Here is a 22,796-nt window from a genome sequence, read left to right as displayed (position 1 = left end):
AAGGGTGTTATCCAGGGTTGAAGTTCCATACAACATCTTCAATTCTATCATGTCTAGAAGAATTGTAAAGCATTGAAGTTCAATTTCTTACTTGTTGCCATGATGGAGGGCCAGAACAAGAGAATAGAGGAAGAGCTTCAATGCTTGTCGACGGGTATCTTGTTGGGCAAGAGGGGCTCAAACTTTCCATTTTAAAGTTTAATGATCTTGCTGAGACCGGTTCGCAAGGCCAGCCCATGGCAAACTTTGTCGTACTATTGATAAGTTTCTCGAGCAACTGTGAGGGAAAAGAAATGTGCAATCTAGCAACCTACACTGCCTATCTCCAATTTGCTACTCTAAAGTTCACCATGATGCGTGAAAAGACTGAAAACTAAAGCATTTACATAAAAAGAATGCATATTCCCTTACTCCTTTTCAGGTCTAGCAAAACAAGAACTCATTACTGCTGCGGCTAATCTGCTACTAATACTTTTGCTAACAATAACGCATATGCCCTCGCTCCTTTTCAGGTTTAGCATTTTTAACTTGTAAGACAGAACCCAAAAATGGACTAGGATGGAGCCATTGGTTCATCGCGTATAGAGAGAAACATACTATGTTACCAGAAAAAGGAATAAACAAACAACGGCAGGAATCCCAATAAAACCAAAACAAAGCTTAGATAGGAGGTCGTACAGTCATTACATAAGCATGCATAACAGTCAAAACATAAAAGATATACTAGTTTCTTGGGAAAGTTAGAACACCAAGACATCTGATCAACATAGTGCCTATTGCAACTAAATAGTGTACAATGTCGAGGCTCATCATGAAAACTAAACAATTTATGCACAGCATCAGTCTTCACAAGACAAGCACAATCAGAACCCAACCGCTTTTCTCTTCAACCCTTGGCAAGATGCAGCTTCAAGTCCATCACTCCATTGCGAACAGCTAAGCAAACACTTTCCCAAACATTTCTTCCCTATTACACACAGCTTGCCAAAATCCCAGCTGATACTAACTGAGTGCAACAAGGCTCTCCACGTAGAATGCTGCTTTACTAGAAAAAGGAAGACTGAATCTTTTTCAAGCTTTGGTCTTTTAAGAAATACATATATAGATCACTGTCATAAGGTAGAAAATGGTCATCTTTCTCAATAAAACATAACACACGAAAACAATAATTCTGCAAAATAGGCTCTTCGATGCTAAACAGTTTCGTCCAAGACACTCTCAAACCATACTCCTTCATCACCCATACATCTTTACAACCAGAATCCGCAAGTTTAATCAAGCAAAGGTTTCCATCTAAAATGCAAACACTAATATAATCAACCAAATCCGAACCATAATACTCAGGGTACGAAACCTCATGAAAAATCTCACCTTCAATATCAAATGCAATGACTTTATAAGTATTTTCTTCTTTATACTCGTAAACTTGAATCCATTCATCTTCTGCATAAACCTTGTCACTCCATTTTTCAGTTGATAGGAAAAAAGGGATGGGTAAGAACAAAGGATATTTTTACAGCTAGGTTGGGAACTTGTGATCCCTTTTACTCATCATAGCAGCCGTTGATGGGCAGGAATAGACGTTCCAGCTTCATTAAAAAATTCTCTGATTTATCTGTTGGTTATTTCACTAGTTTGCATCTCTGAAAAATAAGGTCTGTGACTCTCTTACCCGTAGTCAAATACCGCTACATTTTCTCTGGCGACTGACTAAATACTTCTAACTACGACCCTACTGTCAAGAATTCCCACTTGCGGAAGTTGGGCGCAACCACAATGAAGTATATGACTGTAAAACCACGTGATCATGGAGGACAAGCTGCTCTTGAAATATGTCAGGATTTATGTTATGGAATGATTTAGAAAGTGGTCGCAGCTCTTTCTGCGGCAGAGCATCTAGAGATGTATGAGACTGTAGAGAAGCTGAAGAATGAAGATGGTCAGTTTCACTCAATAGCTTCCAAAGCCTCCATCGACACACTAATACTGGAGTGCTCCTACGCTAACTAGAAAGCTCCCTTTGGAGAATAATAGTGATCCACACTGGAATGGTGTCACAGAAGCATAAACCATCAAATGGTGCCAAAGGACTGGTAGGTAGAGGACCGCAAGCTTGAAATTGATTTCTACAAGCATTTTATAATGACCATCAAAACCAAGGGAAAAGTATTGGTCAATGTAATTTGAAAAGCTCTGAAAGCAGATCCACCAACGAGGATGTCCTGGTTTTAGCTATTGATGTACATAAGAATCCTAGTCAGAGTCCAATGCATCTAGTCCTTCAAACTCTCATTCCAGTTCATCACATTCACCTACTATTTATTACTAATCACCATCACTGTCCAATGACTTCTAACCCAATATCCTCTCAAATGCAACTTCCAAACAACAGTTCAAACACATTATCATCTCTTCCATCACATAGTACCACTCATACTCATCTCATTCAACCAGTTGAACCTATGCATACTAGGTCCAAATCTGGCATTGTCAAAAAGAAAGTATACTCTGCAACAAGGAATCCAATGCCATCTGTTTCTGTTTCAAAAATAGAGTCCAAACCTACTGTACTAATATGCCATTTGCAAGCCATTAAGGATGAAAAGTGAAGAAATGCAATGCAGACAGAGTATAATGCACTACTGCAGACAGGAACTTGGACTCTTGTCCCTTATCATCCCAGTATGCACTTAGTTGACAACAAAAGGGTGTTCAGAATCAAAGAAAAGTTAGATGGGACTAATGACAAATATTAAGCACACTTAGTTGCTAAAGGTTATCATCAGAAGCCCGGAATAGACTTCAATGAGACATTTAACTCCAGTTGCAGATGCCACAACTATAAGGTTAATTCTTGCAATTGCAGTGCAACTTGATTGGAAAATAACACACCTTTTTTTTTAGGCTTGGTAAGAGGAATAGTATATTAAAATAACACAACTTGATGTCACCAATGCCTTCCTGCATGGTGATCTCATGAAAGCAAAGTACAGTCACAATCATCCACAGAAGCCAAATATAGGACATTGGTAACAACAGCTGCAGAAATATATTGGCTCTGTATCTTACTCCAAGATCTCCATATTTTTCCGCCTCGACCACCAACTACATGGTGTGATAACCTCAGTGCGATAGCCCTATCATCCAACCCTATGTTTCATGCACGCACAAAACACAGAGGTCATTACATTAGAGAACTTGTCACAAACAAAGTTCTCAAACTTAAATATGTTTGTACAGAGGACCAGACTGCTAACACATTCACCAAGGGCTTATCTCCAACAAAACTACAATTCTTACAGAACAAGCTCTCCATTGTACCACTGATCACTTGAGGGGGTGTATTGATGTATATAAGAATCCTATTCAGTAACAGAGTATACTGAATAGTCAAACTAAGTTTGTTAGTCAGGTATAAAGTTCGTTATTCTGTTGAGAAACTGTTGTAACCGTTTATATATTTTGTCTATAAATACTACCTGTAACAGATAACAAAGTAATCAATAAATTCATTATTTCCTCATCCTCATTTCTTGCTTTCTGGTTTTCAATATTAGCAAGGGTGTTATCCAGGGTTTTCATGCTGCTAGTGCATAGTTTTCTATTGGTAATGTTAAAATATGTACGTTTGTTCTGTGCTGGAGAGATGGGAAGAAGGGAGCCGGTTAAGACAAAAGCAGCCAGAAGTAGAGACAATGATATAGAATTTCGATGTAGTGCATGCAAAGTTAATGATATTATTAAGAAACCAACTACAGAAACCAGAGAAATTGAACAAGAAGAAAAGGATAAACAACCAGAGGACTTTTCATTATGAGATCACTTGGTTTGTCAGACACTTGACGTCTATATACAGATTTCTATGTAAGAAAAAGTTACAGTTGTTCTGTAGTTACAACTTACAACTACTAGAACGGACATCCTAGCAAACTTGACAAATCTTAACATATTCAGTATTTACTGACGCAACTGAACTGAATTCTTTTATAGTACAGAGAATAGAGGAAGATGTAATGCAGGAGCAAAGTCATCCAAAGATTGACCCTCCGCCGACTCAGGGTACATGTTAAATACTTCCAAGCCTACGGTTTCGAAAGACTAAACTAGTTGATGGCTATCTTTCTGAACTGCCCAAATCTTCCTCCGCAATGGTGTCATTAATAGGTTTCTCATGGACTGCAAGAACCTAACTGCCCATAAAACTAGAATGACTATATCCAATTTGTTGCTCAAAAATCTTAACCACAAAAGCATGATGCCTCAAAAAGATTATCATTTACGTAAAAAGAATACATATGCCCTTAGTAAAATTGCTACTAATAAAACACGATCTTACTTCTCCTGCTGCTTCAGCTACTGCTGCTGCTAATAACAATGTTGCTAGTACCAACAACAACAGTTTGACATGAAGGAAAACACCAAGAATTGCAAGAATGGAAACTCCCTACCACATCTAAATGCTAGTACCAAGAGGTTATCCAAAAATTAAAAGGATAAACAAACAGAGCACAGGAACTCCAATAAAACCCAAACATGGCAATGATGAAAGATTAGTTATAGGAGGTTACAGTCATTACAGGAGAAATACTAGTCTCTACGGAAAGTAAACAAGCCAAGACTTCTGACCAGCATAGTGCCTATTGGCTATTGCAACAAAAGTAGTGTGCACAATATTACAATGTCAAGGCTCAATATTATAAACTACGAAATTCAAACTTACCAGATGGTCCTCTTCATGATCCAAGTATTTTCACAAGAGAAGCTCTGGTTGCCAAACAATCTCGATTTCTCTTCATCCCTTGACAAAAGGCAGCTTTAAGTCCATGCAGAACAGATAAACTAGACAGTTAATTTTCCTTCCCTTTCTATCCTATCCTACAGCTTCCCAGATAACTCTAAGTTATATCAACAAGGCTCTCCATGTACATTGTTGCTAATGAATAATAATAAGGTACAAGAGAATGAAACTTTTTCAAGATTTGTCCTTTGATGGAATACTGATATAGATCAATATCAGAGCACAGAACATGTTCACCTTTCTTTAAAGAGCATACCATACGAAAACAACAACCCTGCAGAATAGGCTCTTCGATGCTAAACAGTTTTGTCCAAGATTCTCTCACACCATACTCCGTCATCACCCACACGTCTTTATTCCAACCAATATCCGCAAACTTAATTAAGCAAAGGTATCCATCTAAAGTACAAACAGTAATAGTACCAAGCAAATCCAAACCATAATACTCAGGGTGAGGCACCTCATGAAAAGTCTCATCTTCAAGGTTAAATGCAATAATTTTACTAGTAGCTTTTTCTTTTAACCCATAAACCTTGTTACGCCAGTCAATACAAAAGTCCTCTCCTTTCCAATGAACAGAACCATTAACAAGTTCCCCTTTTACCGATTGGAATTCCAATTCTTGTAGTATAAATGGAACATGTTTATCACCACTGTCATCAATTTTTCTCCAAGCTTTTCTACGCAGCGAGTATACTAAGACTTCTTTCGGAATGACGTGATTATACTCAGTAACATGAAAAGAACTAATCCTAACAACTTTATAATCCTTATCAGTTTCACTATAACCAAAACCATAATGCACATAATCACAAGGCTTAAAATCTATATTTTCCCAAGGTGGCTCAGGTATATCTAAGCATTCTTCAGTACTAGGATTATATAACCACAAATCCCCGCCTATACGAGGCGGGCTATCGGAACTTCCGGAACCGCCATGATATAACAATAATATACCATTACAAGAACCATAAACAGTAGCCTCAGTAGAGTTAATATATAAGGACAACCCTCTTGCCACTCCATCAAGTGGTACCAAACGTGGGTTGTAACCAGATTCGTCAGTGATGAGGTTAAGTTGGTTTTTGTTATGCTTTGAATGAGTAAGGTGCATGTCTATAAAACGAGGGTCTGTATATAACATGTTCCATGTTTTGGATACACACCTGAATCTAGTTAGTGACTTGACTGGTAGTCTTGTGAGTATGTTGTCCTCAATGATCACTTGTGGGAGTGTGGCGTTAGAAATAATCTCTTCCTTCTTCTTTTTCATGTTCTTCTTCTTGTCCATCTTTAGAGCTAGGTTATTTCGACCAAAATTGGAAAATTTATATTTTTCGACATTATATTGTTATTTCGATACCGTTCCGATTTTTGCAAAAACCGAAATATTCGACGGAATTCAGATATTCCGTTCGAAATCACTATACCCAAACTTCGGAATAAAAGGACGTGCAAGCTCATGGACTGCAAGGAGCAAACTGCTCATAAGGCTAGAATGCCCATCCCCAATTTCTTCCTCAAAAAACTAAACCATGATACGGTTTGATACCATGAAAAATCAACATTCATGCCATAAGAATGCATATGCCCTTAGTAATAATACTACTACCACGTACAATTGTAGACCAGGACCTTGAAGCAGCACACTTTCACCTCCATTTTATTTTATTTTATTTTTTTGGTAAGCCTGTTTTAAATGAGATCAGTAACTCTTTGATGATGGCGGAGTTCGAGCCCTAAACTTCTGGTATCATCACCCAAAAATTTTACCGACTTTGCTAGTCGGCACCTGTTTCACCTTCATTTTCAAAGCTTAACATACGAAAAAGACAATACCGCAAAATAGCACATCAAATATCAAATGCAATAATTTTACTATGCATAATATCTTTCAACTCGGGACCATTCATCTTCTCTATAAACCTTGTCACGCCAATCAATACAAAAATCATCTGCTGCCCAATGAACGAAACCATTAACATGTGTCCCTCTTTCCCCTTGTCTTTCAATTCCTGTAGTATAAACGGACATGCATGTACATCACCACTGCCTTCAAGATTTCTCCAAGAATTGCTCCTAAGAGTATAAACCACAACTTCTATAGGAATACTATATCCTTGATTAACAACTTTATAGTCCTTATCATTCTCACAGTACCCAAAACCACAATGAATATTATCCTTATACTGCAAATCTGTATCTTCACAAGGAGGCTCTGGTACTAGGATTTAGTATGAAACCACAATGTTTTAGGATTGTGCTTATAGGTATACAAGAAATAGCCCACTCCAATCACCAAAAACATCTCCATGACAAGATTTGATATTAATGGACAATCCCATTACATCTAGCGAACAAGATATCGTTTTATTGTTATAGGTAAACTTGGTTTTTGTTATTCTTCTCCATTTGGTTTCTTGAAACTTGACAGGCAAGAAAGAATAGACAGTTGTAAAAATGAAAACACAGTACCAAATGAGAAAAAAAAAACACGGGTTGGGCTGACTCCAATATTTCGAAACCAGGTCCAATAAAAAAACCGACGTATAAGCCCAAGGTGGTTAATGAAATTGGTTGCTGTGACTCTGGACTCTGTAGTTAGAGAAGAAAGAGATGTGGAGAAAAAGACTGCTATTGCTTTTGAAGCCATTCAATGTGTACCCAACCAGCCGTACAAACGGTATCTCTCATGTCTCAAACTCGAAGGTCTGCTCTCATTTCTATGCTTTTATTTTGGAACATTTTTAAAAATAAGTTGTTGTGTTGGTGTAAAAGTTAGAACTGAACACTCTTATGCATAAATGTTTATAGAGGAATCATGTTCTTGTTGTGAAGATATAGGTATAGTTCAAGTTCAAAGGGTTTAATGAAGTTAACTCGTAGGCTTAGATAAAAATGTTCATGGGCAGATAAGACCGGGCTTTTTGTTGGCATGTTCATGTACTTTTTCTAGTAGTTACTAATTTAGGTAGTTGGCATCTCTTTCTTATTCCCAGTACTTTTTTATATCCAACCATGGAGTTAATTAACCTTCCTGGGTAATGCAGGTTTTAAGTTTCTTGGACAACAGGCGAAAGGTTCATAAAGATGCAATTAGATTTTGTGAAAATATTCTGCGACGCAAATCGCTTGATTGGGAGCCCCTTTTACGTAACAATCTAGTGCAACCGATCCGTGATGTGGAGATGGTCATCACTATTGGAGGTGATGGTACTCTTCTGCAGGCCAGTCACTTCATGGATGACTCGATTCCAGTTCTAGGAGTGAACTCAGATCCTACAGTAGCTGAAGAGGTCAATTCAGTTGCTAATACTTTTGATATCTTGCATTGTGTTTCAAAATTTAGATATTGTTTCTTCCTTTTGCTTCATCTGGCTCAGAATTAGTAAGATATGTTTTCTCTTGAACATCCTAATATTTTCTTTATCTAGGTGGAAGAACTGAGTAATGAGTTTGATGCTACAAGGAGCACTGGCTACCTATGTGCTGCTACAGTTGGAAATTTTGAACAAGTAAGTACACCTTACTAAGAAAGTAGAGAAACTCTCATTTTAAGTTAGAGAAAGAATCATGTAAATTCCAATCACTCTCTCTAGTAAATAACATAGAATGTGTTCCTTGTGATTGATAAAAGCTCCATTTATACATTCTAAGTTCTTTATATTGGAGTTTAGCGGGAGTAGTTTATCCTATTTGATGATTGGTCGACTTTTAATTGTTCACAAGTCGCAACCAAGGCAATTTGCTTCTTGAGGCCAATCCACAGGGCCTGCTTGAGGAACGCAAAGCCTTAAGCTGGTACAATATATAAAGCATCTTAAAGAGGAATCCTAAACAAGTCTGCGCGCATAGACACGATCACTTGGAAGATTTAGTAATATCAAATTCAGATTTTTGAAGCTTGAACTAAGATCACCTTAAGTGAAATGATTCATGATTGGTTACCAAACAAATCTTAAACATTTAACTACTTGTAATTGTAAAGATTCTTAAAAGGGGGAATACTAACAGGAGTAACAGCAATTAATCATTTCTTTTAGGTGTTAGACGACATCCTTGAAGGACGAAAAGCTTTCTCTGAGCTGTCAAGGATATCAATATCTGTAAACAGACAACTGCTGCCACAATATGCTCTCAACGATCTTCTGATTTCCCATCCTTGTCCAGCAACAGTTTCTCGGTTCTCATTTAAGTAAGCCAGTAAGGGATATTATTGTTAGAAACAATTCGAAGTACCAGATGTTTAATCCTTCTCTATGATATTGCAGAACTAAAGGGAACGGATCACCTAAGGTGAATTGTCGATCAAGCGGTCTCAGGGTATCTACTGCTGCTGGATCCACAGCAGCCATGCTATCAGCAGGAGGATTTCCGATGCACATTGCGAGCCATGACCTACAGTATCTAGTAAGAGAGCCCATTTTACATGGAGCAACTAATTCTAGCTTAATGCATGGATTGATTAAATCTGGTGAATCCATGCATGCCACTTGGTATAGTCAAGAAGGTGTAATTTATATTGATGGCTCTCATGTGTTCCATTCAATTCAAAATGGAGATTCCATTGAAGTATCCTCCAATGGCCCAGTTTTGAAAGTCTTTTTACCGCACCACTTGTCAACCAGTGAATGAATGTATGTAAAACTTACATTTGAAATGTGTATTGTATAAAAGCCAACACCCATGGCTCCTTGGCAATCCAGGCAATGAAGGTGCTGGTGTTCTCTTTAGGAAAAGACAATCAGATACTAGGTGTTCTTGCACAAGGGCTTGGAGTAGTAACAAACTTTGAAGCAGAATATTGGGCAATCGTCTTGGCAGCCGAACATGCTGTGCATAGAGGATGGTCTGAGTTACCGATAGAATGTGATTCATCGGCAGTGGGACAGAGTCTTATGGAGAACACACGTAGAGGATCAGAGCAAGATGGAAAATAGCAACTTCAAAACTTAGCTCTTGGAGAATAATTAGTAACTTTTGTGAAGCTAACTTTCGAGCAGATGCAGCAAGGTATGGCTCAACTCTTGATAATGGACAAGCTGTTTGGAGTGACATTCGACCAGGTTTTGTTCCGAGAGTGGACTGCCCCTTTTGATCCTACTTAGATTTTGTCAAGTCAGATGCAATGTAATCTTATTCTCTCTCTGTAACACATTCTTTTATTCGTAATGCAACTCCTTACTTGCATGCAAAAAAATATATAAGTGCATTTTTGCTGTCATATTTTATTGTTTTTGCACCTCACTCAAACATTCGTTTTGAAATTCTTTGCAAGTAACAGGGCACACTGAAAATCTGAAACTGTACAAAAAGCTTCTTAGGACGTAAGACATGTTACCCGAAGATAATTTTCTCAAGGTCTTCATTCCCTTATGTATGCTCTGTCGCTAGCAGAGAAAAGCTTTCAACTTCATTTTGTTTTGCAGAATTTTGTGTATGCTCTGCCTCTAGCAGAGAAAAGCTTTCGACTTCATTTTGTTTTGCAGAATTTTGTGGGAACACTGTTCATGTTTTTTGTATGGCTTTACCATGTTCCAAAAACGTTTTCCAGCAAATAAAATCCGTGAACATGATCGTCCTCCAGAACAAATATCCACTCCTTTTCCTTCAAGAGTTGTCTGGTAAATCCCAATTCCTCTAAAAGTGAAGTTCTTCTTTTGGTGTGTCATGCATAGGCGCATCTTAACGGCGGATGCTCTACTTCGTAGAGGTATGGTGGTTTCTCCCATTTGTACTATGTGTAATATGTTCATGGAGAGCATTAGTCATGTGTTCCTGCATTACGGCTTCGCTTTGGAGGTATGGACTCTCATGTTCCAACCAATGGTTATGGCGTTTCCTTTGCTAGTGCAAGCCGTTTCAGTCGAAGAATTTCTTGCAAATTGGCCAAGAAGGAGGGAAGAGTTTTGGATCGATCATTTGGAGTCTATTACCATATGCTGTTATTTGGGTAATATGGAAGAACCGAAATCATCATATTTTCAGGAACAAAGAATGCTCGGTCTCACAAACAGTCGGGGAGATCAAAAGTGTGTTGTAACTGTTGTGGTATTGGATGTCTAATTATGAGGAAAGGCTACAATTCCAATTCAGGAACTTGGTACTGGATTGACCTCGTGTGATAATGGCCGGCTCCGGGGATGTAATATTCTAGGGATGCTATTTTCTTTTACTTCCATGTATGTTTTCCTTTTCAGTTGCAGAACTTGTGATGTTCTCACTCACTATCTGTAACAGTGATTTGCACGTCCATTCTAATAAAATCTACTTATCATATATATAAAAAAAAAAAAAAGTTTTCCAGCAACAAGGAAAGAAAAGAATTGATGAAAATAGGCTAATGAGAATCTTTTACATATTATATATGCTTCTAATCTCATGAAACTCTTTCCCTGAAATATTCGTACTTCTTCCCATGTAAATGTTCCTTAAGCAGTTGCACACTTGCACTAGACTTGCCAAAATTAGTCATGGGTCTTAAAATGTATATTGTAGATCCGTATTTGTACCATGACAATCCTAAGGGTTGACAATTTGCAGAACATAAAGCTTACTGTAAAACATATGATGGAAGAGAAACTATCTCAGTAATGCTGACACGCAAAACAGAATTTATCATGTTCAAGAAGCTTTATATGTGATTTTTCACGTAGCACTCCAAGTCTTGCTGTAAATTTACATTTGGAGAGTCGATGCAGAGTTGCAGACAATTTTACTGATAACAAAGTCGACTACATTGTATTATAAAGGTTAACTAACTATTACAACTGATATTAGCATATATACTGAACCCTACACTAGGAATATACATAAGTACCCGTTTACATAATCAGCCTATATCTAACATTTACAACTTGTTACCACTAATCTATCTATATAGTGGAGCACCTATATATACATTGTGCCAATCAGGTATACACTGGTATACAAGATTTATTGGAAAGGTAAACCAGGATCTGCGTGGACTTTCCAAATTCTAAGGTAATAGTCCATCTTAACCAGCTTCTTCTCGTTAGACATCAAACTTCGACAACAAGCTTATCTGAGAAGCTTTAGTATGTTTCTTAAGGGAGTGCCCTGGGTTCAGTGGTGAGCAAGAGTGAGGGTAACAAGTTGTGCAAGCTCATGGGATGCAAGGAGCAAACTGCTCATAAGGCTAGAATGCCCATCTGCAATTTCTTGCTCAAAAAACTTAATAACCATTATGCCACGAAAAATCAACATTCATGTCCAAAGAATGCATATGCCCTTAGCAATATTGCTACTACCAAAACAGGATCTTATTACAGGTGCAGTTAGTTCACTTAGTTGCTGCTGCTAATCTGCTACAATAATATTGTCAGCGCCAACAAAAACAATAATAGTTTGGCTTGCAGAAAGAAACCAAAATTTCCAAATTTGGAGCAACCACTGCAACTAATGAAATGCTAGTTCCAATAGGTGATCATAAAAGGAAGAACGAAGCAGAAAGCAGGAATTCCTAAAAACCAAACAAAAGGGATGATTAAAGGTTAGACAGCGAGGTCGTCACAGTCGATATAATACAGGAGAAGTACCACAGTCTTTTCGAAATTAAAAGGCCAAGACTTCTGACCCAACATTAGCGCCTATTATTGCAACTGCCATGGCTCAATCATATTACAAACTACAAAATTCAAAGTTACTGTGGTCTGATCCTTTCAAAATACAAATGTGCATGTTCAAGAGAGAAGCACAAATTATTCAACCAAGAGTGCATGCAAGAACAGCCACACAAGAGTGCAAGACATTTTCCTCCCCTAGCTTTCTTTCTTATTCCACAGCTTCCCAGCTAACGCTGAGTTAGTCCCACAAGGCTCTCCACATACAATGTTGCTTGAGACGTACGATGTCCAATAATATCATAAACCTCTTTCACACGTTCTTCTGATGTGAGGCACAGGTGTCGAAGTTGAAGCAGAACACTTTCATCTGCATTTGTAATAAAGTGTAATATACGAAAAGGATAATCCCACAAATTAGGGCCATTCATGATAAGCAATTCGGTCCAAGACTCTCTCAAACCATACTCCCTCATCACCCATATATGAGTCGTCCAGCAATTGACATAAACATGTAAGCAAAGGTTCCCATCCAAAGTGTAGATACCAATATGTTCAAAGAGATCCACACCATAATACTCCGGATATGGTACCTCTTGAAACGTATCACCTCCAAAGTGAAATGCAATAATTTTACTAGTAGTATGATCTTTCAACTCGTACATTTCAGACCATTCTTCTTGATCACGCCAATCAATACAAAAATCACTTGCTGCCCAATGAACAAAACCGTTAACATGTGCCCCTCTTTCCCCTCCGGCCTTCAATTCCTGTAGTATAAACGGAACATGTACATCACCACTGTTTTTAATCTTTCTCCAAGAATTACTCCTAAGAGTATAAACCATAACTTCTATAGGAATAGCATGTCCTTCATTAACGCAAATCGATCTGATTCTAACAACTTTATAGTCCTTATCATTCTCGCTGTACCCAAAACCATAATGAATATTATCCTTGTTATACTGCAAATCTATATCTTCACAAGGAGGCTCTGGTAACATTACGCATTCTCCAGTACAAGGATTTAGTAACCAATATGTATCAGGTAAGTGATTGTCATCAATCTTGTATACAAGAAATACTCCATTGCAATCACCAAAAACATATTCAGGACAAGACTTGATATCAATGGATAATCCCATTAAATCTAGCGAACCAGGATTCGGTTCTTCATTGTAATCAGTAAGGAGGTAAAGTTGGTTTCTATTCTTGAAATGAGTGTTGTGCATCTGAATAAAACGAGAGTCTCTACTTAAATCATTCAATTTTTTCGATACACACCTGAATCTTGCTAGAGATTTGAGAGGTAGTCGGATGAGTATGTCGTCTATGATCGCTTCTGGGAGGGTGGCGTTGGGAATATCTTCCTTCTTCTCCATTTCGTTTCTTGAAACTTGAAAGGTAATAAGAAATTAAGATGAATATAGACAGTAGTAAAAAGGAAACAATTTCTTCACTTCTTCTAGACTTCTAGCATTCTATATTGTGATGAACTGATCAAGAAATGAGATGAGAGCTTTGTTACATTAATTACATGCATGCATGGTACCGGCCTATTTATAAAGAATCTCTCTCACTCTCTAACACAAGACCGTTGAGTTAGTTATTTCCTACAACTGAAACGTACACTTTGACAGTTATAACAGAATTTGCTGAGCTGGATTTGTCATGCTGCAAATATCGACAAGCCCAATCCAATATTTCAAACCTGGCCTAAATATTAAAAAAAAAAAAAAACACACACACACACATTTAAGCCCAATGTGATTAGTGAAATTGGTTTCTGTGACGCTCTGAGTAAGGGTGTGTTTGTTAAATTTTAACTCACGGAAATGAAAGAAAATAAAATGGGTGGTCCACTATGGAATGGAATGGAATGGAATGGAATGGAAAGGAAATAATTTTAGTGTGTGTTTGTTAAATTTTAACTCATGGAAAGGAAAGGAAATAAAATGGGTGGTCCACTATGGAATGGAATGGAATGGAATGGAAAGGAAATAATTTTAAATGGTATGTGTTTGGTAAAACCTGGGGAAAGCCGAAGTAAAAACTAGGGAAAGGAATAATCATGTTTATTTGCAAAAGCTATGGAAAGGAATAATTGTATTGTTGAGTGGAGTGTATTAGTAGTAAGTTCCTATTTATCTATTTCCTTTCCTTTCCACAAAAATTTCAGGGGTTAGCTAAAGACACAAAACCTTTTCTATTTATTTTCATATGGAAAAGCCCATTTCCTTTCCATGGGTAAACAAACGACTTAAAAACTATGGAAAAGGTGGACCACTCTTATTTTCCTTTCCTTTCCATAGTATTTCCTTTCCTTTCCATCATAACAAACACACCCTTAAATGGTATGAAAAGGAAAGTAAAAACTGGGGAAAGTAATAATCATTGTTTGCAAAAGCTATGGAAAGGAATAATTGTATTGTTGGGTCATGTGTGTATTAGTAGTAAGTCCCTATCTATCTATTTCATTTCCTTTTCTTTTCACAAAATTTTCAGGAGTTAGTTAAAGACACAAAACCTTTTCCATTTGTTTCCATATGGAAAAGCCCATTTCCTTTCCATGAGTAAACAAACACCTTAAAAACTATGGAAAAGGTGGACCACTCTTATTTTCCTTTCCTTTCCATAGTGTTTCGATCATAACAAACACACCCTAAGAGAAGAAACAAAGAAGAAAAAAATGTCGAGAAAAAAACTACTATTGCTATTGAAGCCCTTCAATGTGTACCCAACAAAACGTACAAACGGTCTCTCTCACATTACAAACCCAAAGGTCCGTTCATTTTTTTTTATGTTCAATTTGAATAGGCACTTTATCCAACCCTGGAGTTAATTAACCTTCCTGGGTGATGCAGGTTTTAAGTTACTTGGACAACAAGCGTAAGGTTCATAAAGATGCAATTAGATTTTGTGAAAATATTCTGCGACGCAAGTCCCTTGATTGGGAGCCCCTTTTACGTAACAATCTAGTGCAACCAATCCGTGATGTGGAGATGGTCATCACTGTTGGTGGTGATGGCACTCTTCTGCAGGCCAGTCACTTCATGGATGACTCGATTCCAGTTCTAGGAGTGAACTCAGATCCCACAGTAGCTGAAGAGGTCAGTTCAGTTGATAATATTTTTTACCTCTTGCATTGTGTTTGAAAATTTAGATATTGTTTCATTTCTAGGTGGAAGAACTGAGTAATGAGTTTGATGCTACAAGGAGCACTGGCTACTTATGTGCTGCTACAGTTGGAAATTTTGAACAAGTAAGTAGACCTGACTAAGTAAGTATAGAAAACTCTCATTTTAAGTTAGAGAAAGAATCATGTAAACTCCAGACACTATCTCTAGCAAATAACATAGAATGGGTTCCTTGATTGATAAAAGCTCCATTTATGCATTCTAAGTTCTTTACATTGGAGTTTAGACTTTAGAGGCAGTAGTTTATCCTGTATGATGGTTGGTCGATTTTTAATAATTGACAAGTCCCAATTAAGGCAATTTGCTAGCTTCGTGAGGCCAATCCACAGTACCTTGCTTGAGGAACTCAAAGCCTTAAAGCTGGTACAATATATAAAGCATCTTAAAGAGGAATCTGAACACAAGCGTGCGCACATACACACGGTCACTAAGAAGATTTGATAATATCAAATTAGATTTTTGAAGATTGAGTAATAAGATCACCTTAAGTGAAAGGAATTGCCTGAACAAATCTTAAACATTTTCACCACTTGTAATTGTAAAGCTTCTTGGAATATTAACAGCAATTAATTAATCATTTCGTTTAGGTGTTAGACGACATCCTTCAAGGAAGAAAAGCTTTCTCTGAGTTGTCAAGGATATCGACATCTGTAAACATACAACTGCTGCCGCAATATGCTCTCAACGACCTTCTGATTTGCCATCCTTGTCCAGCAACAGTTTCTCGATTTTCATTTAAGTAAGGGCGGTAAGGAATATTATTGTTAGAAACAATACTTAAATATCGGATGTATAATCCTTCTCTATGATATCGCAGAACTAAAGGGAACGGATCACCATTGGTGAATTGTCGGTCAAGTGGTCTCAGGGTATCTACTGCTGCTGGATCCACAGCAGCCATGCTATCAGCAGGAGGATTTCCGATGCACATTGCAAGCCACGACCTGCAGTATCTAGTAAGAGAACACATTTTACATGGAGCAACCAATTCTAGCTTAATGCATGGATTGATTAAATATGATGAATCCATGCATGCCACCTGGGATAGTCAAGAAGGTGTAATTTATATTGATGGCTCTCATGTTTTCCATTCAATTCAAAATGGAGATTCCATTGAGGTATCCTCCAATGGTCCAGTTTTGAAAGTCTTTTTACCAACTATATAATTGCATTTTTGCTGTCATATTTTATTGTTCTCACACCTCACTCAAACATTCTTTATGAAATTCTTTGCAAATAAAACAGGGCATACTGAAAATCTGAAACTGTACAAAAAGCTTCTTAGGACTGATTACCTGAAGATAATTTTCTCAACGTCTTCATTCCCTAATGTACGCTCTGTCGATAGCAGAGAAAAGCTTTCATCAAAGGACTTCATTTTGTTTTGCAGAATTCTGTGGGAACACTGTTCTTGCTTTTTTATGCTTTACCATGTTCCTAAAACATTTTCCAGCAACAAGAAGGAAACGAATTGATGAAAATTGGCTAATGAGAATCTTTTAGGCTGGAAACACATATGCTTCTAATTTCATGAAACTCTTTCCCCGAAAAATTTGTACTTACCATGTAAATGTTCCTGTACTAAACACATCAGCAGTTGCACTAGACTTGCCAAAATTAGTCATGGTACTTAAATTGTTTATTGTAGATTCGTATTTGTACCATGACAATCCTAAGGGTTGACAATTTGCAGAACATAATGCTTACTATAAAACATATGATGGAAGAGAAACTATCTCAGTAATGTTCACACACAATGACACAAAACAGAAATTATCATGTTCAAGAAAATTTATGTGATTTTTCATGTCGCACTCTAAGTCTTGCTGTAAATTTACATTTCCAGAGTCGATGCAGAGTTGCAGACAATTTTACAACTTGTTAACACTTTCTATCTATTTTGTGGAGCACCTATACATTGTGCCAATCAGGTATATACTGGCATACAAGATTTATTGGAAAGGTAAACCAAGATCTGCGTGGACTTTCCAAATTCTAAGGTAATAGTCAATCTTAACGAGTTTCATCTCGTCGAGAGATCAAATTTATCTGAGAAGCTTTATCATTGATGCAATCCATATTCCAGTCTATAACCTGAAACCATAATGAAGCTTCAATTAAAAGATAGTTCCTGCCCAACAATTGCAATCCACACCTAACGTTTGAAAGGGAAATGACTAGACTGGAAAATGGTCACTGGACCTCTGGTTTACGAATCTGAACATGACATTGACAGGTGAGTAACTTACCTGAACATTTGAGTGCGATTACGAGATAGCTGAGGCCGCTTCATAGGTGAAAGAATGAGATTTCGCAAAGTCATGGAGGGATTACCAACTCCAACTCCACCTCCACTTCCAACTCCAGCAAGTGGACGACCACCTGGCCTTCTGTTACCGTTGTCGCCAGAAACTTGCACTTTAATTGGTGAGCCACCGGATAAATCAAATTGGCCAGAGTTGGACTCCTGTCTTGATGCAGGCCATATATCTTCTCTACGCCCTGGAGTGTCAGGAGTGAAAATCGAGCAATCTGCGACAAATAAATTAACTTGTATTTTTTCGGAAGGGCTTAACAGAAAGCGTTAAGCTCATTTCAGTTTACAAGTGCATCAAAGACAGTGAACATTTACATAAACAAGAAATAAAATATTTTTTGGTGTAGAAATGTCTGCCTAACTCGTGTAACGATTTACCTTGTCTAAGATGATCTCTGTTGTCCATCATATTAGCTGGGTTAGAAAACAGGCCAGGTTCAGCCCTTGAGAAGAAATTGCCTGCCGGCTGGATGGCAGATCGTTTTATTGAATCGTACTCGCTTCTCAATTGATCATACATCTCATCGAGTTTCCTCTTCTGCCTGGCATTTACATAGTAAACTCATGCTCTCAAGATGACAATCAACCTGAATCTCAAGATGGCATTTACGTAGTAAACACACACACACACACATATAGGAGATGTAAAACACTATTAAAATCTTTTACCTAGATTTCTCTGAGAATTTTTCTTGTAGCTCTTGCTTATCCTTGGACAAGTTCTCAATCTCTTGTTCCATCATCTGGCACCTTTTGGCCATTTTCTGGTACGCAGTATGGACTTGCTCTAGTTTCTCAGTGAACTTTTCTTGTATTAGCTCACATTTCTGCCTGGACTGACCAACTATTTTGTTTAACTTGAATTGCATCTCCAGTTCCCTTTGCCCAATATAGAACATTACACTTCTGTATGCACTTTTCATCACTGTTTTAGTTCAAGGAACACAAAACTTTAACTAGTCTTTTTTTTCAAATAACCCATTCAGTTTGTTCATCCCCATTAAACAGTGGGTGTACACAGTAAACTCAATATCTTTATAATGTTGTTTATTGTTTCCTCTTGAAGATGAGGTACTTCTGAAGGGGGACAAAACCACAAATAAGGAAATAACAAAGAAATAAATTGAGGATACATATTTGTGGAGATATTCCAGCCATGGCCATCTGCAGAGCAAATATGATGAAAATTACTAAGCCCGGGTTACAGTGAGAGAAAGCAAGTTGATATAAGTGGAGGCATGAATGCTTACATTTGTCCACTCATCGCTCGGATTGATATCCACAGGTTTCATATGGCTGAGGTTGGCAAAGACATAATGATAGTAAGGTAAACAGTAATCAAACCTCAGAATGCAGCATATTAAGTGAAGCACAACATTTATAATCAACAACGATATATATATACTAAATAAGAAGTAAAGTTTTGCTCTCTGATTCAATGTTTGTGAAGCACTGTTTCTAAATAAAGCAATGATCATGTCTGGTCACTGCAATTTCCTACACTACTATTTCACCAATGCAAAATCAAAATTACAATATGTATATATTCTAGTCCAACTATGACAATCCCTAACATTCTCATGAATCTATTCCATAACTCTAAAGGATGAGCAACTATAATGATGTACCCAAAAGCTAAATCTGCATATAAAATATATACCTTTTAGAAAGGACTTGATCACAAATAGGACATGCCCCATCATTGTTCAGGATCTTGCTCGCATCTTCTGTGCCTTAACCTGTTGTTAAGAAAAATCTTTGCAAGTGCACGAATGTACACAACTACTAGTTAAATAGAAACAAGCAATGCAAAATCACAAACAACCAGTCAACGGATACACAAGAGGTGGCCACAAGTAGTTGTAATTGCACGCCCTTCCAGCTCTCGCCAACATGCATTGCATCTCATTTCTGCCTTTCCTGCATAAATTTCACAGCACAAAAACAATCAGAGATTGTGAAGCAGGTCACAACAAATTAAAACCATGGAAACAATGAAATTTCCAAAATAATTGAATAACTAGATCTACTCATTTCAGCTAAACTAAATTTCTCTCTAAGAACAAGTAACAGAATCAACATAAATTATGCAGTAAATTTGAAATTCGAGAACATGAAAACATTAGTCAATTAGTAAACTAGATCTACAACTTTACATCCAATAAGATGATTACCTTTGAAGATTCGTTCTACCAATTGAATTCCAAACTCGTGAAATCTAAATCAGATATAAATGAATCGAGACCAGTGAAAAAAAAACGAAATCGAAACCCTAAGAGAGAGAGAGAAAAAAAAATGATTGAACTCAAAATTGAAATGAAAAGAAAAGTGAAAAAAGGCGCTAATGCCGTTGTTATATATACTGTTTTGTGAATCCACGTGGCTTATTGAGTTGGGCTTTGGGCCTGAATATTGGGCTTAGTCCACAATCTTTTATGCTGCTGAGCATTTCATGCAATCTAACTTTTAAGTAAAGTATGAATTTCATGTTAGTAAAACGGTTCAACTTTCGAGCCTCCTATGAGTTTATGTACAAAAACCCTTGAGCGAATTGAAGCGTGAGAATTCAATTGTTTGTGTCATTTTATATATAGGATCTATTTTTTTTTTTCAATGATGGGATAAGGATTTGTGGATGATATGAAATATATTATGGGACGACTTCTTTTCCCTGATTCAACAATAATACTTTTATGTAATTACTTGAATCCTGACATTTGTTACAATGATTTGTCCTCTCACAGAAGATTTCAAAGTTCAAACAAAGTAAAACGCTTTGATATCTTTATTATTGCAACACCTTACTCCACCAGAATTCTTACAGATGGTGATACTAGTGATTAGGGTATCGTTTTTATAGATTAGGGTTTAAGACTAGTTTATCACTCGCGGGTTTTAAATGTTGGGAGTAAAAGGAATAAAAAGGGCTATAAGTACAACAAGTTAATTTGATGTATTTTGGGGGTTGAGAGAGAGATAAGTCAACAGCAAACTTGTTATATTATTTTTTATTTTTTTATTAGTCGGCCCGTCATTAAATAGAAGGTGTACGTAGTTTATCAATAGATACATTGGGTGGTAAAATGTATACTATATATACATTGTTTGAGTTATGTTATTTTATCTTGAGTTTTATTTCACAAATATTTTTATTCCCAATGTTTCTTTGTTTCTTGATGCATGTATTTTTTAATTTTTTTTTTTCGCTATCCTCCGGATGCATGCATCAATCGTCAGTTTATTTAAAAAAAAAACAAACTAATGATATACTTTCCTTTTTATCTTCTCTAGTTAATTGAAAATTTTGATAGGTAATTGGAATAAAGAAAAGATTGCATTGGTCAAAATGTGTTTTGATCGACTTTTGAGGAAATTGTTTGTAAGTTGGAAGATGATGGAAATTAAAATGTTCAATTATTTTGGTTTTGAAATCTCCATTTGATCGAAAAAGTACACATAGTTGCTCCATTTTAACACCCACAAGATTTGTACAAAACATGAACTCTAATTTTTTTGGTATGATACTGTAACTCTGTAAGTAGTTAGTAGTTAGTATATAACATTACTAGTTTTCAAACCCGTCTTACGAACGGGTGCCGTTATATTAAATTATTCTAAAAAATATTAGTAATTATACAAAGCTATAAGATATATATGAAAATTATATTAATCACTAATTTAAATTTCTTGCACAACTCTCAATAAAAAGAAAACATCAAACCTTGATAAAACCTATCGACTTCTTTTAATAATTGAAGTTTGATGAGAATGTTCAATGTGGCGAAAATGATATTGAAACTACTTGAATAACAAGACACTCTCAATCATAATAAAATAATTATGATAAACATTATTTAAAATGCAAAACTATACTTGTCGAGACATTATATTCCCTCTACAAATAATACAACTATGTTTCGAGGTTAGTTCAATGCATTTGCATCAAGTTTCTGATTTTCTGTTAATTATTCATTAAGGTTAGTTCAATGTAGTTATTGCATCTAGTTTCCGATTCCCCATTACTTATTCTTTGAGGTTAGTTCAATGCAGTTGCATCAAGTTTTCGATTTCCCGTTAATTATTCTTTGAGGTTAATTCAGTGCAGTTGTATCAGGTTTATGATTTCTCGTTAGTTATTCATTAAAGTTAATTTAGTGCAGTTGCATTTAGTTTTCGATGTTTCATTAATTAGTTTTTGAGATTAGTTCATTGCATTTCCATCCAGGTTCCAATTTCTCATTAATTACTATTTCATATTAGTTCAATACATCTGCATCCAGTTTCTGATTTTCAGTTAATTATTTTTAGAGGTTAGTTCGATGTTCAATGCATTTGCATCTAGTTTCAAATTTCTAGTTATTTATACTTTGAAGTTAGTTCGACCAGTTACATCCGATTTCTTATTTCTTGTTAACTATCTTTTGAGGTTATTTCAATGCATTTGTATCAAGTTTCTGATTTTCCGTTAAATATTCCTCAAGATATTACATCCAAATTCTGATTTACCATTAGTTAATCTCTAATTTTAGTTTAACGCAATTGAATCAAGTTTCTGATTTTCCGTTAATTATTCTTTGAGGTTAGCTAAATGTAGTTGCATTCAATTTTCGATTTCTAGTTAATTGCTCTTTGAGGTTAGTTCAATGCATTTGCATCAAGTTTTCGATTTCTTATTAATCATTTTTTTAGGTTAGTTTAATGTAGTTGTATCAAAATTTATGATTTCCCGTTAATTATTCATTGAGATTAGTTCAAAGCAGTTGTATCCATTTTTCAATGTTTCGTTAATTAGTATTTGAGATTAGTTCATTGTATTTGCATACAGTTTCTGACTTCCCGTTAATAACTCTTTGAGGTTAGTTCAATATATTTGCATCTAGTTTTTTATTATTTATGCTTTG

The 22,796-nt window shown here is 36.4% G+C and overlaps 5 protein-coding genes across 7 annotated transcripts; 2 read left to right on the top strand and 3 right to left on the bottom strand.

Annotated features, from left to right (window-relative positions):
* Window positions 1–645: 645 nt before the first annotated feature.
* Window positions 646–6,106, bottom strand: LOC147478387 (uncharacterized). The gene is made up of 5 exons (XM_086586229.1): window positions 4,903–6,106; window positions 4,721–4,813; window positions 3,301–3,362; window positions 2,992–3,150; window positions 646–1,485 (listed from the first exon to the last, which is right to left on the bottom strand). The coding sequence occupies exons 1-5, from the start codon at window positions 6,087–6,089 to the stop codon at window positions 1,046–1,048; spliced, it is 1,941 nt and encodes a 646-aa protein (XP_086442355.1). The 5' UTR covers window positions 6,090–6,106; the 3' UTR covers window positions 646–1,045.
* A 1,250-nt stretch (window positions 6,107–7,356) lies between these two features.
* Window positions 7,357–10,022, top strand: LOC147478386 (putative NADH kinase). Of its 2 annotated transcripts, none has more exons than XM_086582753.1 (5): window positions 7,357–7,507; window positions 7,849–8,094; window positions 8,233–8,313; window positions 8,842–8,993; window positions 9,070–10,022. In XM_086582753.1, exons 1-5 carry the CDS (start codon window positions 7,415–7,417, stop codon window positions 9,431–9,433), a joined length of 936 nt encoding a protein of 311 aa, XP_086438879.1. In that variant the 5' UTR covers window positions 7,357–7,414; the 3' UTR covers window positions 9,434–10,022. The 2 variants fall into 2 exon arrangements, with proteins under 2 accessions (XP_086438879.1, XP_086438880.1); XM_086582754.1 differs by having other exon boundaries at window positions 7,394–7,481.
* Window positions 10,023–12,611: 2,589 nt separating this feature from the next.
* LOC147478385 (F-box/kelch-repeat protein At3g06240-like) lies at window positions 12,612–13,763 on the bottom strand. The gene has a single exon (XM_086586227.1). It carries the CDS (start codon window positions 13,761–13,763, stop codon window positions 12,612–12,614), a length of 1,152 nt encoding a protein of 383 aa, XP_086442353.1.
* A 1,287-nt stretch (window positions 13,764–15,050) lies between these two features.
* Window positions 15,051–16,744, top strand: LOC147478384 (NADH kinase-like). Its single transcript, XM_086586226.1, has 5 exons — window positions 15,051–15,163; window positions 15,246–15,491; window positions 15,563–15,643; window positions 16,166–16,317; window positions 16,396–16,744. Exons 1-5 carry the CDS (start codon window positions 15,071–15,073, stop codon window positions 16,742–16,744), a joined length of 921 nt encoding a protein of 306 aa, XP_086442352.1. The 5' UTR covers window positions 15,051–15,070.
* A 593-nt stretch (window positions 16,745–17,337) lies between these two features.
* Window positions 17,338–20,233, bottom strand: LOC147478383 (E3 ubiquitin-protein ligase CCNB1IP1 homolog). 2 transcript variants are annotated; one of them, XM_086583103.1, is made up of 9 exons: window positions 20,070–20,233; window positions 19,735–19,815; window positions 19,556–19,628; window positions 19,146–19,191; window positions 19,029–19,059; window positions 18,565–18,820; window positions 18,274–18,437; window positions 17,828–18,080; window positions 17,338–17,672 (listed from the first exon to the last, which is right to left on the bottom strand). In XM_086583103.1, the coding sequence occupies exons 2-9, from the start codon at window positions 19,802–19,804 to the stop codon at window positions 17,666–17,668; spliced, it is 900 nt and encodes a 299-aa protein (XP_086439229.1). In that variant the 5' UTR covers window positions 19,805–19,815; window positions 20,070–20,233; the 3' UTR covers window positions 17,338–17,665. The 2 variants fall into 2 exon arrangements, with proteins under 2 accessions (XP_086439229.1, XP_086439228.1); XM_086583102.1 differs by having other exon boundaries at window positions 17,828–18,110; window positions 20,070–20,230.
* Window positions 20,234–22,796: the final 2,563 nt, after the last annotated feature.

The sequence above is a fragment of the Coptis chinensis genome, chromosome 9 (assembly GCF_015680905.1).
Source record: "Coptis chinensis isolate HL-2020 chromosome 9, ASM1568090v1, whole genome shotgun sequence".
Lineage (NCBI taxonomy): Eukaryota > Viridiplantae > Streptophyta > Magnoliopsida > Ranunculales > Ranunculaceae > Coptis > Coptis chinensis.
This window is presented reverse-complemented; position numbering and strand designations above follow the sequence as displayed.

Excerpts from the sequence above, each read along its gene's own strand:
- LOC147478387 (XM_086586229.1), bottom strand. The coding sequence starts at position 6,089 with ATGGACAAGAAGAAGAACATGAAAAAGAAGAAGGAAGAGATTATTTCT. Across the intron at positions 4,814-4,902 it reads ATGGAGAGCCTTGTTGATAT|CTGCCTTTTGTCAAGGGATG; the intron begins AACTTAGAGTTA and ends ATGGACTTAAAG. Across the intron at positions 3,151-3,300 it reads TACAATGGAGAGCTTGTTCT|GGTTGGATGATAGGGCTATC; the intron begins GTAAGAATTGTA and ends CATGAAACATAG.
- LOC147478386 (XM_086582753.1), top strand. The coding sequence starts at position 7,415 with ATGTGGAGAAAAAGACTGCTATTGCTTTTGAAGCCATTCAATGTGTAC. Across the intron at positions 7,508-7,848 it reads CTCATGTCTCAAACTCGAAG|GTTTTAAGTTTCTTGGACAA; the intron begins GTCTGCTCTCAT and ends TGGGTAATGCAG. Across the intron at positions 8,314-8,841 it reads CAGTTGGAAATTTTGAACAA|GTGTTAGACGACATCCTTGA; the intron begins GTAAGTACACCT and ends CATTTCTTTTAG.
- LOC147478385 (XM_086586227.1), bottom strand. The coding sequence starts at position 13,763 with ATGGAGAAGAAGGAAGATATTCCCAACGCCACCCTCCCAGAAGCGATC.
- LOC147478384 (XM_086586226.1), top strand. The coding sequence starts at position 15,071 with ATGTCGAGAAAAAAACTACTATTGCTATTGAAGCCCTTCAATGTGTAC. Across the intron at positions 15,164-15,245 it reads CTCACATTACAAACCCAAAG|GTTTTAAGTTACTTGGACAA; the intron begins GTCCGTTCATTT and ends TGGGTGATGCAG. Across the intron at positions 15,492-15,562 it reads ATCCCACAGTAGCTGAAGAG|GTGGAAGAACTGAGTAATGA; the intron begins GTCAGTTCAGTT and ends TTTCATTTCTAG.
- LOC147478383 (XM_086583102.1), bottom strand. The coding sequence starts at position 19,804 with ATGAGATGCAATGCATGTTGGCGAGAGCTGGAAGGGCGTGCAATTACA. Across the intron at positions 18,821-19,028 it reads TGGAATATCTCCACAAATAT|TGATGAAAAGTGCATACAGA; the intron begins GTATCCTCAATT and ends GAACTAAAACAG. Across the intron at positions 18,111-18,273 it reads CAGAGATCATCTTAGACAAG|ATTGCTCGATTTTCACTCCT; the intron begins GTAAATCGTTAC and ends TATTTGTCGCAG.